Raw genomic sequence first — 16,974 nt, 5'->3', positions numbered from 1 at the left:
TTCTTCTTCTTTTTCCTTCTTGCAGGAGCTCTTAAGGAAGAAGTGACCACAGAAGTGTAAGAAAAAGCTCTCCTTCAGATTCACAAAGATGTGGCTTTGAATTGCTCTGGACCTTTGGCGAAGTGGATTGTTTATCTTTCAAAATTCATGCTGTGCGGTTTTGTTCCTGGAACTAATTGACCTTTGCAATTCTACCTGGTGTTCTTCCTCTTGCCGTTGTTCTCACAATGAGTGGTATTTTCTCCTACCTGGACCCCCGGCGGATCCAGTGGGGTGCCACATGGTATGCCATGCACTCAAGAATCCTTCGCACCAAGCCAGTAGAATCCATGCTGGAAGGCACAGGCACCACCACCCATGGAACAAAACTGGCCCAGGTACTCACAACCCTGGATTTGGTTTCTTTAGGTGTTGGAAGTTGTGTGGGGACTGGCATGTACGTGGTTTCTGGCCTCGTTGCTAAGGAGATGGCAGGGCCTGGAGTCATTGTTTCCTTCATCATCGCTGCTGTAGCTTCTATCTTGTCTGGTGAGTCTTTCCTAAATATACTATACTACACTACATTTACCCTAGGTGTGTCAAACTCAGGGCCCGCAGGCCGGATGCTTCACGTGCTGGCTACCCCCACCCCCATTTTAGTGAAGGGAAAAAAACTTGTGATATATTATGTGGGGACAATGTGTCATCACAAGTTTGACACCCCTGATTTATACCCTGTTTCCCTGAAAATAAGACCTCACCGGATAATAAATCCAATCGGGTTTTTGAGCGCATACGCTAAAATAAGCCCTCCCATGAAAATAAGCCCTCCCTGAAAATACTGCAACACAGTAGCAGCCATGAGGTGACCACACTCGCCGCCTCCTCCACCTCAAAAATAATAAGACCTCCCTGAAAATAAGGCCAAGTGCTTATTTTGGGTGTTGAAAGAAAAGACCCTGTCTTATTTTCAGAGAAACACGGTATTATACTTTTTCCAACACAATTATTCTATCCTTCTGTGACAGAGACATTTCTTGAAGCTTCTTCTATTATTTTTGAAAATTTAGTTCATGTGTTGTATTTTTTTGAAGATACGTATTTTTCAGAGTATAAGACGCACCAAGGTTTTGAAGAGGCAAATTTAAAAAAAAGTTTTTTGCACTCTGCAAACCTGCCAAAAACTGCCCATTTTTTTGTGAAAACAGGCCCATTTTATGTTCAAAAAAAGGCCTGAATAGCCTTTAGGGGGCTTGCAGAGTGCTCCTAGGGGGTGAGCCCCCCCCCCAAATGAGCAAAAATGGCCCATTTTTCACAAAAAATGGTCCATTTTTCACAAAAACGGCCCCTTTTTTTGTCAAAAAATGTGCATGCATATCCTTTAGGAGGCTTAGAGGGTGTTTCTGGGAGCTGGGGGAGCAAAATTGAGCAAAAAATAGCCCGTTTTTCACTTATTTCTGCCCTCCCCAACCCCCAGAAGCTCTTTGAAAGTCTTCTACAGGCTCTGCTCGGCCATTTTGGTGAAGGGGGCGGGTTTCAAGAGGCAAAAAATGCTGAATTCAGTGTATAAGATGCACCTAGATTTTCAGCCTCTTTTTTGAGGGAAAAAGGTGTGTCTTATACTCCGAAAAATACGGTAATTTGAAGGATGAATACCATTTCTCTTCTTTACTAATTTATTTAATTAGAAATATTATACGGCCACTTATCTTAAGTGCGTAACTCTATATTTAGGACTCCCTGCCTCTGGTCTTTCTAACTAAATTGCTTACCACCATCATCTTTACCATTATCATTATCAACATCATCATTTTAATCTTCTCCCTTTCTCCAGTCTACGCCTACGGGATCTCTTGATTATGAGTTTTTTCTAAAAACTTTCATAGGACACGACTTCTAAAGTCCATGGGTCACATGCACCCAATCCCTTTTTTGCTCTGCTCCATCCCACTGCCAAATTCAGTAGCAACTTGCTCTTCTCAGGGTAGTTAGGCAACTGTTGTACAAATATGTTTCAGGTAATGCACTTGATTTACTAAATATCTGGCTTGGTGCTGAGATATGCTTACACCTCTTCCTTCAGGTAGAATCAACAAGTCCGATAAGACCACTCTAATAGTGAGTGCTTGGAATTTCTCCAATCTAAAAATCAGGGGGCCGAGATCCGAAGGCGGGGTTTACTCATCCTGGTCTTCTTTCTGTAGAAAGCCTACTCCTTGCCAATAAGGCTTGTGCCATTCCTTGTTAGCTTTTTTGGAAGTAAATTAAGATAGAATTGTAATATGATGTTTTATTCATAAGTATGCCATCAAGACTCACATACTGTAATTGCAATAGCTGTCAAACCTGGGAGACATCTTTTACATTTGGGCCTTCAGACCTGCCACATTTTCCACTGTGGGGAAAATGGGAGGGGGGATTATATAGATTGTGGGTGATATACAGTCAAAATAACATTCTTTTCTCAGAAAGTAAAGGCTACTTTGCCCTGCAGCTGCAATGGTGTGACTGGGAAGCATCTCCAGTTTTGGATGGTGCCTGATTGGACCATGTGATGGACATGTGGGTGCTGGGGAGGGACTTGAACTTTCTTTTGGGTGGGGAAAACCTGCAAACTTTCAGATTTGGGTTTTTCCAGATGTGCCAATATGGCATCTCTAATAAAATGGAACTTTGAGGAAACTCAACCCTCGGAGTCTTCTTTTGTTGGGGGTGTTGCTTGGAACCCTGGCATTAGCATTAATATTGAAAGAATAAATAAATGAATAATATATTCTGATTCGAATCCCCTAAATCAGGGGTGTCAAACTCAAGGCCTGTGGGCCGGATCTGGCCCACAGGGTGCCTAGATTTCACCTGCGGGGCCCTCACAGCTCCATTGCTGGAAGAGTATGAGCAAAACACACTACTAGCAAAAGTGGCATTTGATCACACAAGTGATGGCAAACTGGCCATGCCCCACCGCTGGCCACACCCATCCTGGCCCCTTGAGGTCAGACACAACCCTGATGCAGCCCTCAATGAAATTGAGTTTGACACTCCTTGCCCTAAATAAAAGTCTTCACATTCTTCCCCTGTCATTGAAGTTCTGAAAGCTCTTTGAATTTTTCTCCCCCAAGATCTTGAAAAAGAAGAACAAGAGCAGTGGTTTTCAACTTTTCTTCACCATGGCCCCCTTTTGCAGCCATGCACCCCCAAGACTTAAGGTTTCGATCATAACATTTTCAAGCTTTTGTGGACCCCCCTCTTATAACATCATGCCCTCGCCAGTGGTCCAAGGAGGGACCACAGGTTGAGAAGCTCCTGTAGACTCTCTATCACCATGATGGGGAACCTATGGCATGCGTTCCCAAAGTGGCATGTGGAGCCATGTCGCCTGATACACACAGCATTGCCCATTCCTCTTCCAGGTTTCTGTCGCGCATGTGCAATCGGTTGGCCTTTGTGCATGCGGCAGTGCCAGAAACCGGAAGAGCTAGTCTTCCGTTTTCCAGCTTGAGCATGGATGTTGGCCAGATGATAGTTGCATGTGCATGCATGCCAGTAATTGAAAGTCTAGCTGGCCGGTGCACATGCACCTTCTGGAAACCGGGAGTGCATTTTCTGGTGCGTGCATGCCCCCTGGGCAGCTCCTATTCCGGGTCGCATCCAAAACAAGCGTGTGTACTCCCTTTTCAGCACTCAGTGCCAAAAAGGTTCATCATCATTGGTCTATCAGAACAAGCATGCAGGAAAATTTAAAAATCATGTGCTCTCCTTTACATGGGTCGATTCAGGTTTCATAATCCAGTCCCAGATTAAAGTCAATATTTTTTTTTAAAAAAAAACTTTCCATAGCCAAAGGGAAGTTTCCCACCAATCAGTGTCATGCTCAGCAATTGACTGGGTGTTTGTACTGTTGTTGGATCTATCCACAATTATATTAGCCTAAATCCCTAGAATATTTTGTGTAAAACGAAGGAATAACAATCATAGTGGAACGATGACTATACGATGATAATGTATTTATGCTTATTCAATGGATAATTTGTGATTTGATATACAATTGTAAGTGGCGAGAATGGAGATGCACAAAAACCTGTGAACCAAACGACACGCTATATGAAACAGTTGAAGGTTGTATGTTTTATATGTTTTGTTTGTCTTATAAAAAAATAAATAAGAATTAACAAGAAAAAACAACAATTATTAGCCTGGAAAATGTAGGTTAATCAAAGATATATCAAGGAGAGAGGACTGTGGTAGAATCCATTCCTTGAACTTCTAGCAATCCAGGTAGACTTCTAAACCAATCCAACAAATTTACACTGCTTAGGTGTCCCCGATTGGGTGGTATACCCAATCTGCAAACCATGATTAAATGTTAAAGGGTTTGGCAATGCATTTCTGCTACTCATGCAGATCAAAAAAAAAAAACAAGCCATACTGAAAAGAACTTTTGCATAGTATGATACCAACTACTATTGCATTGCACCTATCAATAAAATGCTAATGATAACTGCCTCTATAATAAAATGTTTCATTTAATGTTGGTTTTTTTAAAAAATAAAGACTTCTGTCTAAAGAATGGTGTGTTACATGAAAAATCCATTAGTTTTTCTTTTTTTCTTTTACTGCCTTTGTGCATGGAAATGGATTTTACACTCTTTTTTGAGGCTAGAATTCTCATTAGAAATTAGCTGGGGTAGATGTGACAAGACTATCAAGCAAAATAAGGTAGAACCTTCATCCAGCAAATTTGCTTTTTTGCACTTGTTCCAAATAGCAAGTTCCTTTGCACATCTGCTTCTTGTAGGAAAGTAAATTGATTTCTCGGTTTCTCATTAATAGGTGACTTTGTGGTGTATAAGAGTCCAGATGTTATATCAGGAAAACAGGTGTACTATCTAGCTAGGCTGGTGACGAGGACAAGAGAATTTTAAACCCTGGAAAAGATAATGCCCCTTCTTGAGATGTTTCTGGATTTTCCGGTCAAATTAATATTTGTTTTAATTTTGGTTTGTGGCAATAAATAATAGGTGAAGTCTCCTGTAACAATAACTCATTTTGATTATTGAATAAAGCAAGGATGAGTGAGTATTTTTCTTCTTCTTCTTCTTCTTCGTCTTCTTCTTCTTCTTCTTCTTCTTCTCCCTCTTCCTCCTCTTCCCTCTCCTCCTCCTTTTCCTCTTCCTCTTCCCCCTCCTCCTTCTAATTAATTCTTCTTCCTCTTCTCTTTACAGTAGTATTTGGGATAGATCTCATGATATACTGTCATACTGAGTAGAAAAATTGTGGATTTGGAGATTAAGGATTTTAAAGATAGAAGTGGGTGTGTTAAGCCTCACAAAGGCTTAGAGGCTTAACACATCCATTTTGTCTATTCATTCTAGGAAAAAATAAACTAACAATCCCAGCACTGATTTTGCCACTGAATTTTAGAGTCGCAACAATCAGGCTGTTGCTCAAGGCCCCAATATGAAAACTGGGAGCCCTATGCAGTTCGCCTTATACCTAGCATGAGTTGTAAAATACAAAGCACAATGAAAATCAGTTTCACACAACACCTTAAATCAAAACTAAAAAGAAAAAAGGAAGAGAAGAATTATGTCAGTCCAGCTACAATAAAAAAAAATACATGAAAGAATAGGACAGTAGCAGAGGTGGGTTGCAAATCCCGGGGCTACCGGTTTGCTCGCGTGCGCACGTGATGCTTCTGCACATGCGCAGAAGCGTCCAGGCAGATGGGTAGAGCCTCCCATTGCCGCTACTACCGGTTCACCCAATCCGGGCCGAACCGGGAGCAATCCACCTCTGGATAATAGAAATAGCACTTAGACTTATATACCACTTTACAGTGCTTTACAGCCCTCTCTAAGCAGTTTACAGAGTCAGCCTATTGCCCCCAATAATCTGGGTCCACATTTTACCTACTTCAGAAGGATGGAAGGCTGAGTCAACCTGGAGCCTGGTGGGATTTGAACTGCCAAATTGCAGGCAGTCAGCAGAAGTAGCCTGCAGTACTGCACTCTAACCATTGTGCTACCGAGGCTCTTCTGAGCCAAGGTGGCGCAGTGGTTAAATGCAGCACTGCAGGCTACTGCTAGATCAGCAGGTCAGCGGTTCAAATCTCACCGGCTCAGGGTTGACTCAGCCTTCCATCCTTCCGAGGTGGGTAAAATGAGGACCCAGATTGTTGGGGGCAATATGCTGACTCTCTGTAAACCGCTTAGAGAGGCCTGAAAGGCCTATGAAGCGGTATATAAGTCTACTGCTATTGCTATTGCTATTGCTATTCTGCCTTTTAGTTATTAAAGCACATGACAGCTGGGCTGTTTTAACTAAAGTATAGTCAGCATCACTATGAAGACACACTTTCTTGCATATCATTTGAGCAAAATATTTTTTATATCTGAACTTAACAGAGTTCAGCTCTCAAAGGGCAAACTCTTTTCTGATTGATACCGAGTACATCTCTGGTGGAAGTTCCTGGCTGATTCCTGCAACTACATCTGTCTGCCTCTGTATCTGTTCAATTTGTGTATCAACCATTCTACAAAGACATCCAATTTAAAACATCACCTGCACAATTAAACATATCCAATACACTTACATTCTAACAATACAAACTAACATTTGCAGTTACTTCAAAATATCCCTGATATAGTCAGTATCATACCGTCACAACATAGATGATAACAGCAATAATTGAAGACGCCCCATAACAATAGAACTGTCAACCAATTGATAACAAGAAATGCCATACGATACTGTCTTGCTTCTGATTCTTGGAAAAATTAATGGAATCTCCCATCCATTTCAAACCATCACATTGCCTTTTTCATCCACTGGCTCAAAAGCATAGCTGTGAATGGTAGTGTTAGACTTTAAGAGGCACCCCAAAATCCAAATGAAATGTTATAATCAAGCTTTTAATTCCAGATTTCAAGCTGCTTTTACCTAGAGGGGATTGTAGTGTGTGATGTATAATTGAAGGTGTACTGTTTTTCTGATTAACCATGGGGTTGTTCTATAGCAGGGGTGTCAAACTCAATACCTGCGGCCCGGATACAGCCCGCAGGGTGCTTACATCTGGCTCATGGGGCCTGGAAACAGGGAAGGATCGGCCCGCAATGACTTTGCCAGGAAATACGTTGCTTAGGAGAGTCGTGTGAGGCCCTCCTGAGCTCCATTTTGGCTGGCAGAGTGCTTGGGCCACCACAGGAGCCCCGACACGAGTGACATTGAGCTCGCCATGCTCACCCTGGCCATGCCCGCTGACCCCCTAGGTCTGTGATGACAAATCTATGGTACGCATGCCAGAGGTGGCACACAGAGCTCTCTCTCTGTGGGCATGCGCACTGTTGCCAACCTGCTCTTCTGGTTTCTGTCATGTGTGCCAGCCAGCTGATCTTTGCATGTGCCAGAGGCATGGAAACCCATTAGCTGGGTGGTGCGCATGCGCTAACCAGAAACCAGAAGACCAGGTAGCCGGTGCACGCATGCACATTGGCCAGCTGGACTTGAAGTTTCTGGGGCTCTGGCACATACAGATGCACATTCCAATTTGGGCACTCCATGCCGAAAAGGTTCACCATCACTGCCCTGGGTGAAACACAACCCTCAATGAAATCGAGTTTAATACCCTTGATCCATAGGAAGGAACAGTGCTGCAAGGAAGCTTCATTGATCTTAGAACAAGTGCAGATTTTATATGCATTCAGTTACAATGTACATTTGTACTATTACCAAACCTATCTGCGAAAAAGGAAGGGAGACAAATTCTTAGTGGAAGAAAGTGAAATTTTCCATAGGAAATGTTTAAAAGTATTGCATGTTCAACTCTAGGAATAATGAGTAAGTGAAAAGAGGCCTAGATCAGTGTTTCTCAACTTTGGCGACTTTAAGTCCTGTGGACTTCAACTCCCAGAATCCCCCAAGTCCACAGGACTTAAAGTCACCAAGGTTGAGAAACACTGGCCTAGATGTTCACTCATTATTATACAGCAGCTACTTCAAGTGTCAGAGATGAAATACAAATAAAAATTAGAAGAGACTATTTGTAGCTCCAAGTTGAATTGTGGAATCCTTGGTGATCTTTGAGCTTAGCTTTTTCCTTGCAGATGTTTCATTACCCAAGTAGACACTGATGCTCTTGCTTAGTTGGGTAATGAAATGTCTGCAAAACAACCAAGCTCAGAGAGCACCACCCTCCCTCCCCCCAAAAAATAAAGATTACTTTTGACTGAGCCTCAAATGCAATTCTTGCAAAGGAGATGCACTTAGGAAGAGTGTTATATAAAAATGAACATTGATACCAAATCAGGTGTTTAATTAATTGCAAAGTTACTTTTTGAAGGTTTTGGACCTTGGAGACACACACAATATATTAGCAGAAAATGCGGCAATTATTCCTGAGTAGGTTTTGTAAGTCCCTCTGAAGAAAAACTAGATTCTAAGAGTCATATTTTTGAATGTTAACTATCAAAACAACTCTTGGATGGTTTCCCCAGGGAACCTAAAACATATTATTTTTCTTTCACCTGATTTTGAACAAAGAAATTATTGGATGTCATATTCAACTCAATTAAAATTTCTCACGATGAAGCTACTTAATTTGTAGGATGAGGTGAGGAGGTGACTTCTCTCCCTCTGAATAAAGGAAAGGCTAAAAGATTGGGGTGCATTGGCTGTGGAAAAGAAATATGGATGAGGAAATATGGAAATGGATCCATGAGGATCCATTTTGATGTTTTTGGTGTTTTCTGTGCTGGTTTGTGTATTATCCCCATCATAACTGCAGGCCCTTCATCCTGCATTTAAGAAGAAAAAAACACTATTGTGCGTATATCATGTATTCCATTATCTTCTGTGAAAAGCCATGTCAGGTTTCTTCCCCATCCCTTTGTCTAGAGAAAATGCTAATGGGAAATATGAAATGTGAATAGTCAAGAGAGAATGACTGCAAGTAAGGATAATACAATTGCAGAGTTGGAAGGGCCCTTGGAGGTCTTCTAGTCCAACCCCCTGCCTAGGCAGGAAACCCTATACCATTTTAGACAAATGGCTATCCAACATCTTCTTAAAGACTTCCATTGTTGGGGCATTCACAACTTCTGGAGGCAAATTGTTCTAACTGTCAGGAAATTTCTCCTCAGTTCTAAGTTGCTTCTCTCCTTGATTAGCTTCCACCCATTGCTTCTTGTTCTACCCTCAAGTGCCTTGGAGAATAGTTTGACTCCCTCTTCTTTGTGACAAGCCCTGAGATATTGGAACACTGCTATCATGTCTCTCCTAGTCCTTCCTTTCATTAAACTAGACATACCCAGTTCCTGCAACCGTTCTTCATATGTTTTAGCCTCCAGTCCCCTAATCATCTTTGTTGCTCTTCTCTGCACTCTTTCTAGAGTCTCCACATCTTTTTTACATCGTGGCAACCAAAACTGAATGCAGTATTCCAAGTGCGGCCTTACCAAGGCATTATGAAAGCAAAGTATTTTTTCTCCATCTAGGTGGCTTTCATACAGGAAGGAGGTGGTCTTTATTCATCATGAATGGGACAATCTGCTTTATTTAGGATAGACTAAACAATTGGTGATCCACTGGGCCATTGTTTCAGAGATATTTCTTTACCTATACAAAGAAAAACAATGACCAAGGGCAAAAAAAAAGAGAGAGTGGAAATCAGTGGTGGGACTCAAATATTTTTACTACCGGTTCTGTGGGCATGGCTTGGTGGGCATGGCTTGGTGTGCTTGGCAGGGGAAGGATACTGCAAAATCCCCATTTCTGATCAGCTGGGATAGATAGATAGATAGATAGATAGATAGATAGATAGATAGATAGATGGATGGATGGATGGATGGATGGATGGATGGATGGATGGATGGATGGATGGATGGATGATAGGTAGGTAGGTAGGTAGGTAGGTAGGTACATAGATAGATAGATAGATAGATAGATAGATAGATAGATAGATAGATAGATAGATAGATAGATAGACAGACAGATAGACAGATAGATAAGACATTCACACACATTCCTTGCCCCTCTTGAAACTCCAAAGGTATAAGAACACATCAGTACACCCAGGATAATTTTACCAAGTCTCCTCTTCCTCCTCCTTTTTGAAAAATACTTCTCTGTTACTTGTTTGTTTGCTTTCCATGATCTCCTATCTCACCAGATTGCCTCTGGGTGGTGTGCAAAAATTAAAATCCAACCCAGGTGCCCCAGATAAATGACAGCTTCCAATCATAAAACATATCAAACGTCAGAGAAGATACGATTCTTGGGTCCAACAAGATGACATGATTTAATTGAGAGGGGATGCAGAGCATGCTGTCTCTGCTCAATCTGGGTGGCTGAATAAAAAGAAACAACTTTAAAAAGTCAGCTCTGTATGTAGCCTGGCCCTATTGAATTAATTTGTCTTTTTGTAATAATATTTAGTTTATTCAAGAGAGTGGTGCGGTGGCCTATAGGTGGAGCTTTCACCTCACAATCAAGAGGCTGTGAGTTCGATCCTAGCTAGAGGCAGATATTTCTCTCTACGGGCACAATTAGAATTTACAATTTAGAATTTCCTTTATTTGTATGCCGCCCTTTTCCCTGGGGGGACTCAGGGCGGCTCACAATTCAAAAAGGGAGGGGGGGGAAGACAAACAGTATTCCAATATGGAAACAATACAACATATTAAAAGAGAGCACAATAGTCACACAATTCGGGTGGGGTTGGAATCTTAACCCCAGGCCAGCCGGGACAGCCAGATCTTCAAAGCGGCGCGGAAGGATTGGAGGGTGGTGAGGGTCCGAATCTCCACGGGGAGTTCGTTCCAGAGGGTCGGAGCAGCCACCGAGAAGGCTCTCCTCCGGGTAGTTGCCAGTTTGCACTGGCTAGTAGATGGAATTTGGAGGAGGCCTAATCGATGCGATCGTATCGGTCTAGTGGAGGTAATTGGCAGTAGGCAGTCTCTCAAATACCCAGGCCCACTACCATGAAGGGCTTTATAGGTGATAAGTAGCACCTTGAAGCGCACCCGGAGATCGACAGGCAGCCAGTGCAGCTCGCGGAGGATAGGTGTAACGTGGGTGAAGCGAGGTGCACCCACAATAAGAATATATCTGCTGAAACAATATCCACATTGGCGACAGGAAGGGCATCCGGCCAGTAAACACTCAGCTCCATTCAGTTGCCCAAGACTCCACCCTGTAAGGGATTTAAAATAAGATGATTTAATTTATTCAAGGAAAGTTTAAACCCCCAAAATATTAACACCAAAAAGAGGGAGTGAGACCGCAAACAAGACATTGAAAAAAATGTCTTGGGGGGGAGAGATACACATAACATCTATTAATATTATTGTATTGTATTAATCAGCATTCAACCAGGGAAAATGTTACATAAATTAATTTCAATTAAATCCTGTTTCATCAGATTGAAGGGAACTGCTGGAAAATACTATAAACTGCAGGGGTTTATGTATGATTACATGCAATGCACAAGAGAAACTATAAAATAGCAGGTGCCCTATCTAATGAAATATTGGCTAAGCCTTGTGTTCCTTTAATAGCTGACAAAAGTGGATAGAAATGGGAGTCCCTATCTTCCCTCCTTGTAGTTTGTCTAACATGGATCTTGTGTTGTGGCCCACTAGAAGAGCTGGTGGCAAACTCAGACAGTGAAGAGGTTGGGGAGAAACATGGGCCAGTCCTGGATTCTGGGGAAGGCTCTGATGAGGGCTCTGCGTCGGAGGCAGAGAGGGGGCCAGAGCCATCCAACAATTATCAGCTGCCTTCGGAGTCGGAGATCAGTGGGGTAGAAGAACAGCTGGAGCCTGTTCCCGATGTGCGCATGCGCAGAGCTGCCAGGAGAAGGGAACAGCGAAGGAACAAAGGCCAACTCAGGAGTAAAGGCACAGGTGGATGGCCTCTCAAATTAGGAATAAAGAGGAGCAAAATGGGAATGGAGTTTGCAGGAGACAATTAGTTTGATTAATTGGTGAGAAGATTTGTTCGTGACTCTCAGAGACTCCTTGCCAAGTATTTTCTTGTACAGTAGTTGCATTTGGGAGATATAGGCCTGACAGCTCTCCAAGCCTGATAAGGTCTGTGGTTGTAAATTCACCCTTGAAAGACTGTTTGCTGGGATTTTGCTGGATATGAATGAGAGGAATTCACAGTAGCTTAATAAAAAAGGGTTTTGTTGGGACTTTGTGAAGCCTAGGTCAGAACATCTTGCTAAGGAAAGAAACTGAAAAAGTGAGGACAAGTGGCTCTAAGAGTGGAAGAAATCTAAATAAACACTAACATCTGGAACACAACTGCATGATAAGATGTTATGACCAATATTCAGTAAAGCACTCTTTGCCAACTAAGGTGTAAATTTAGATGCATAGAACAAGGAAAGAAATGGGGAAAATGCTTTAAGGAGCTAAAGAGCTAGGGCTTTTTAAAATTATAGTCAGCTTGCTTTAAAAAACACACACACACACAAAATATGCAGCTGTGTTTATTGTTCCCAAATATTATCACATTGATTATTATACCAGCCGTTTTTTGTTACTGCTTATGATTTGGAGACAGGAAAAGAATTTAAATGGTCCAGTTTCCATTTCCAACCAATTGATCTAAAGGTTTGTTTTGATGTTGTTAAAAAAAGAAAAAAGAATTATGCCAAATTGAGCAAACCTGCTTCTAATTCGAAAGAACATTACAGAGTCACATTAGGGCCTTTTGTTGAAAGCTCTGCTGTTTTTTAATAAAATGGAAGAAACCTTTGCAGCCCACATGAATGCTGAATAAATCAATAATCAACAGCTGTATTCTTTTCACATAACACCGAATGACTTGGTTGAAGAATAATTGGATTTCTTGCAGGTAATGCCAGGCCTCAAGGGATCACGATGCATAGATCTACTGTTTTACACAGCGGGGGTGCTGGGGATGAAACTAGACTTCTTCCAAAAGAGGTCAACACATATTTTTGCTCCGTTAGAAGAGAATTGTTTTAAATACATAGCACCTTATCTAAACATATCTATTAATTTGGCTAATTTAGTAATAGACAATAGAATTTTTCACAAAGGAAGGCAACGTGTTCCAGAATAAGGTTGCAGAATCCGATTTGGATCGGTTACCGGGAACAGAGGTTTAATCTTCCGAGCTTTCAAACTGTAGTTGGAGTTCATCCTCAAGAACCTTCTCTCTAGCAGTGTGTATGCTTTGGGCTATTCTTTGTGTGGTAGATGATGCATTGCAAAGATCATTTGGAGGTGGGAGATACTTCCAATGTAATCTACCGGATCCCCTGCATGGATTGCCCCTGTAACTATGTAGCACAGATGTAGAAGAAGCTAGCCATCAGAACACAAGCAAGTAGTCAGATGAGGAGACTTAAACTCATTAGTAGCCTCACATAGCAATGAACAAGGACATGATTTCAATTTGGCAACTACTAAGATTGTTGGATGAGTAGGTACAAAAACAGCTGGGGAAGCGATGGAAGCCTGGGAAAGGGGCTAGTCATCAGTCCACAGGAGTGCTGACCGCTTATCAAGTACTTAGGAGGAGAGGGCTTGGCAGCACAAAGAAACAACAGCCAATAGCCAGCCATAAACATCCCAATCAACTACTAAAAAGCCACACACAGAGAGGCCCCATATAAATACCACACAGAGAATAGCCCAAAGCACATTGCTAGAGAGAAATTCCTTGAGAATGAAGTCCAGTTTGGAAGACTAAACGTTTGGTCCCAGTGACCGACCCAGATTGGATAGTACAATACAAATTTTCTCTTTCCCCCTGTTATTTCAGTATATAGTTTTTCAGACCTCTTTTTAGAAGTTGAGCACTATGAGTTAATGGCATTTATGGCTGGTGGCTACTGGCCAATATAGTTGAATGGCAGATATGGAAAAAGGACATTAAGAAACAAGGACTGCCTTGTTTTCTCTTCTTTTTACCCTGAAGACAATGCCTCCAGATCTACCTTGTTCCTGCCTACTTCTAATGGAGTCATGATTCAATTTTTAAATTAACATCCGAAGGCATCCAGTGGATATCTGCTTTAATTTTATTTTCATTTGTCATTAGACTCGCATGATGTCATGTCTCTTACTAATTTTAGATCTCTGCTCAAAAGCTACTTTTCTGGGGCAGCCTCCTGGCATCTTTTTGTGATGGAGAGGAAAATGTTTCTGTTCTGTTATTTCTACTGGCTTGAATTGTTAACCAGAAGCCGCTCTTAGTAACCGGTTCTCTGCCCAGTTGCTGGGTGGATACTTGGCAACTTGGCATGTACTGTATTTATGACCGTTTCAATGTCCTTGGGTCTTGGGATCAACCTATGAGACCTTCTGATGAGCAAGGTCAATAGGGAAGCCAGATTCACTTAACAGACATGTTACTAACTTAACAATGGCAGGAATTCATTTAACAATTCTGATAAGAAAGGTCATAAAATGGGGTAAAATGTGTCTGGGCTTTTGAATTTGTGCTTGTGTTCTGATTGGTTATCAGACTCCTTTGGGGCCATGCAGGGATAACTTTGTAGGTTGGGTTTTGAGTCCCAGGTTTGGTTGAGCCTTGCTGGGTGATGATGTAATGAAAGGGCTTTGGGCAATTCCTACTATGGCTATGCCTGACGGGGGTAGATTTTTGTTATGTAGAATAGACTGGCCCAGGCCTTAATGGCCCATTGACAAAGGTTGGGATGGGGTGAGTTTCTGCCTCCCATTTAGAGGAAATATTCTGTTCTTTTAATATTTCCTAAAATATTTCATTTCTCTAGGAGAGGGGTGGGTGCTAACTTCCTACAAAATCTTATTTCCCCACAGGCAAAAGTTAGTAGCCAACTTCATTTTGAGTCAGAACAAGCCTGGAACTCAACATCCATGGCATCTGTTTCATAAATCTTTCAGGCACTGTTCCTCTCTTGCATTTGTAGACTGCATGCATTTTTAATCAATTTTGAATATTACTTTATATGCAAGCCAGGGTTTGAAGGGTCAGCTGTGGGTGAGGGGTGGTGCGAATTGGTGGTGGTGTGGGGGGTTGTTTCGTTTTTGTCTTCTTGTTCAAACTGCCTTGTCCCTGGACATCACTGATAGAAATAAAAGTCTCAAATATCCCTTTGAAAGCTGTGCATTTAAAAAGAGATTGAAATGTCCCAGATTTTTGACAATACAAACTTGTACCGTAAGGAACCATTAACATCTGTGCCGTTTAACACATTCAGTGGCTTTATTGCAAAAATGGGTAAAATAAAATGGCTGTAATTCCATCTTATTATTGGCTAAAACTCCCCAAAAACTAATTTGGGGAGCAATGGGGCAGTAGAGAGTATTATCAGAAGAGTAGATATATAATTTAGCATAATCATAACTCTTTAAACATTTATGGCATTATTTTGTATGAGAAATGACTATTTGTTACCCCATGTTCTTTCAAATGTAAAATCATATTCAGAGGCACATCTTGCCAATGATGTGCAGAAGATATGTTTGGGAGATAATATTTCCCAACGCCTTAAAATGTAATTCATCCTGCTGCTTCACCTCATGTGCATTACTGGAGCACTCCAGTTATATGAAAGAGTAGCAAAATAGAAGAATTTACATTCAAAGTAACCTAGATTCAGATGATAAGTATGTTAAGTAAGCTCCCCATTGGGAGAGTGAGTGCGTTGTGAGGGTTGTGTTGGAGAACACACAAACCAGCATACAGAGACACTGCAGTTTAAATAGGCTTTTACTGTTGTGGAAATAGAGGTATCAGAGTCCATCAAACAATCCAAGTCATACACGGATAAGACAGTCAGTCATCAATGCCTTTCAGTTAAGGGATAATCCAAATAACATAGTCCAGTAATCATACAAACAGTCTGGTACACAAAGTTTGCTAGCAGTTGCAAAACTTACAATAGCTCATGGCACTTTCAAACAGCCAGCTTCCAAAAACACTCAGATCAGATCAGCCCAGCATCTAACAAACAGAGAGCTAACAGTCATTCTGGCTCTCACTTATGGCCGATTGAGGAAAAACAGCAACCAATCACATTTGACAGTATGATTTAAAGAAACAGGTATAGCATTGTTACATGATTTATATATTGCCAACCCAGCCGTTAGATTACCGTATATACTCGAGTATAGGCCGACCCGAATATAAGCCGAGGCACCTAATTTTACCACAAAAAACTGGAAAAGTTATTGACTCGAGTATAAGCCTAGGGTGGGAAATGCAGCAGCTACCGATAAATTTCAAAAATAAAATAGATACCAATAATGCCATTGCCCATTGAATAACATATACAGCCTGCCTATGCCCATTAAATATACAGTAGCCATTGTAAAAATTTGCTCTGCATAACAAATTATTATCACACAATACCGGTGTATTCAATGAAATACTTCACTCACCTCATGATGCTGATGTCCCGCTGTGATGATGATGTCCCGCCTCCTATGACACATGGCACAGTGATTCCTATCATTGGATCACTGTACCAGAGGAGGTGGGACATCGCTATGTGGCTGCTTGCCATAACAAGGAGGAGGTGGGACATCGTTGCAGAGCGGCAGGAGGGGGAGGAAGGGGAATCGTAAGATAGCCCTGCATTACATTAGAACGTGAGGAGGGGGGATGGTGCGGTGCACGCTGCGCGGCAAACTGACACAGAGGGAGGGGAAACTCACATTCACGAGCGTCACCCAGCGGCATGGCCCCGCCCCTTTTTCTCCTCCATTTCGGACAAATTTTTCACTGACTCGAGTATAAGCCGAGGTGGCTTTTTTCAGCCCAAAAAGTGGGCTGAAAAACTAGGCTTATACTTGAGTATATACAGTATATTCCTAACAATGAGTGACCTCCCTATCTGTGATTATCACCTCCTTTTCATTACAATAATTTAAAACTTGATTTAAGAATGCCACGTACTTCCCAAAATCTAATTGCTTTGCAATTATACATTTCCAATGTGAGGATATTTGATAAGATTTGGGTTTTGTTTGCTTT

At 41.7% G+C, this 16,974-nt stretch overlaps 1 protein-coding gene across 1 annotated transcript in view; it reads left to right on the top strand.

Annotated features, from left to right (window-relative positions):
* Positions 1–227: 227 nt before the first annotated feature.
* Positions 228–16,974, top strand: part of SLC7A14 (solute carrier family 7 member 14) — a 41,415-nt gene continuing 24,668 nt past the window's right edge. Inside the window, exon 1 of the mRNA XM_032225759.1 lies at positions 228–528. Within this exon, the coding sequence (XP_032081650.1) occupies positions 228–528 (301 nt within the window). The remainder of the gene's footprint in view (positions 529–16,974) is intronic.

The sequence above is a fragment of the Thamnophis elegans genome, chromosome 10, assembly GCF_009769535.1.
Source record: "Thamnophis elegans isolate rThaEle1 chromosome 10, rThaEle1.pri, whole genome shotgun sequence".
Classification (NCBI taxonomy): domain Eukaryota; kingdom Metazoa; phylum Chordata; class Lepidosauria; order Squamata; family Colubridae; genus Thamnophis; species Thamnophis elegans.
The sequence above is the reverse complement of the archived record's forward strand: the minus strand, read 5'-3'. Positions and strand labels throughout refer to the sequence as shown.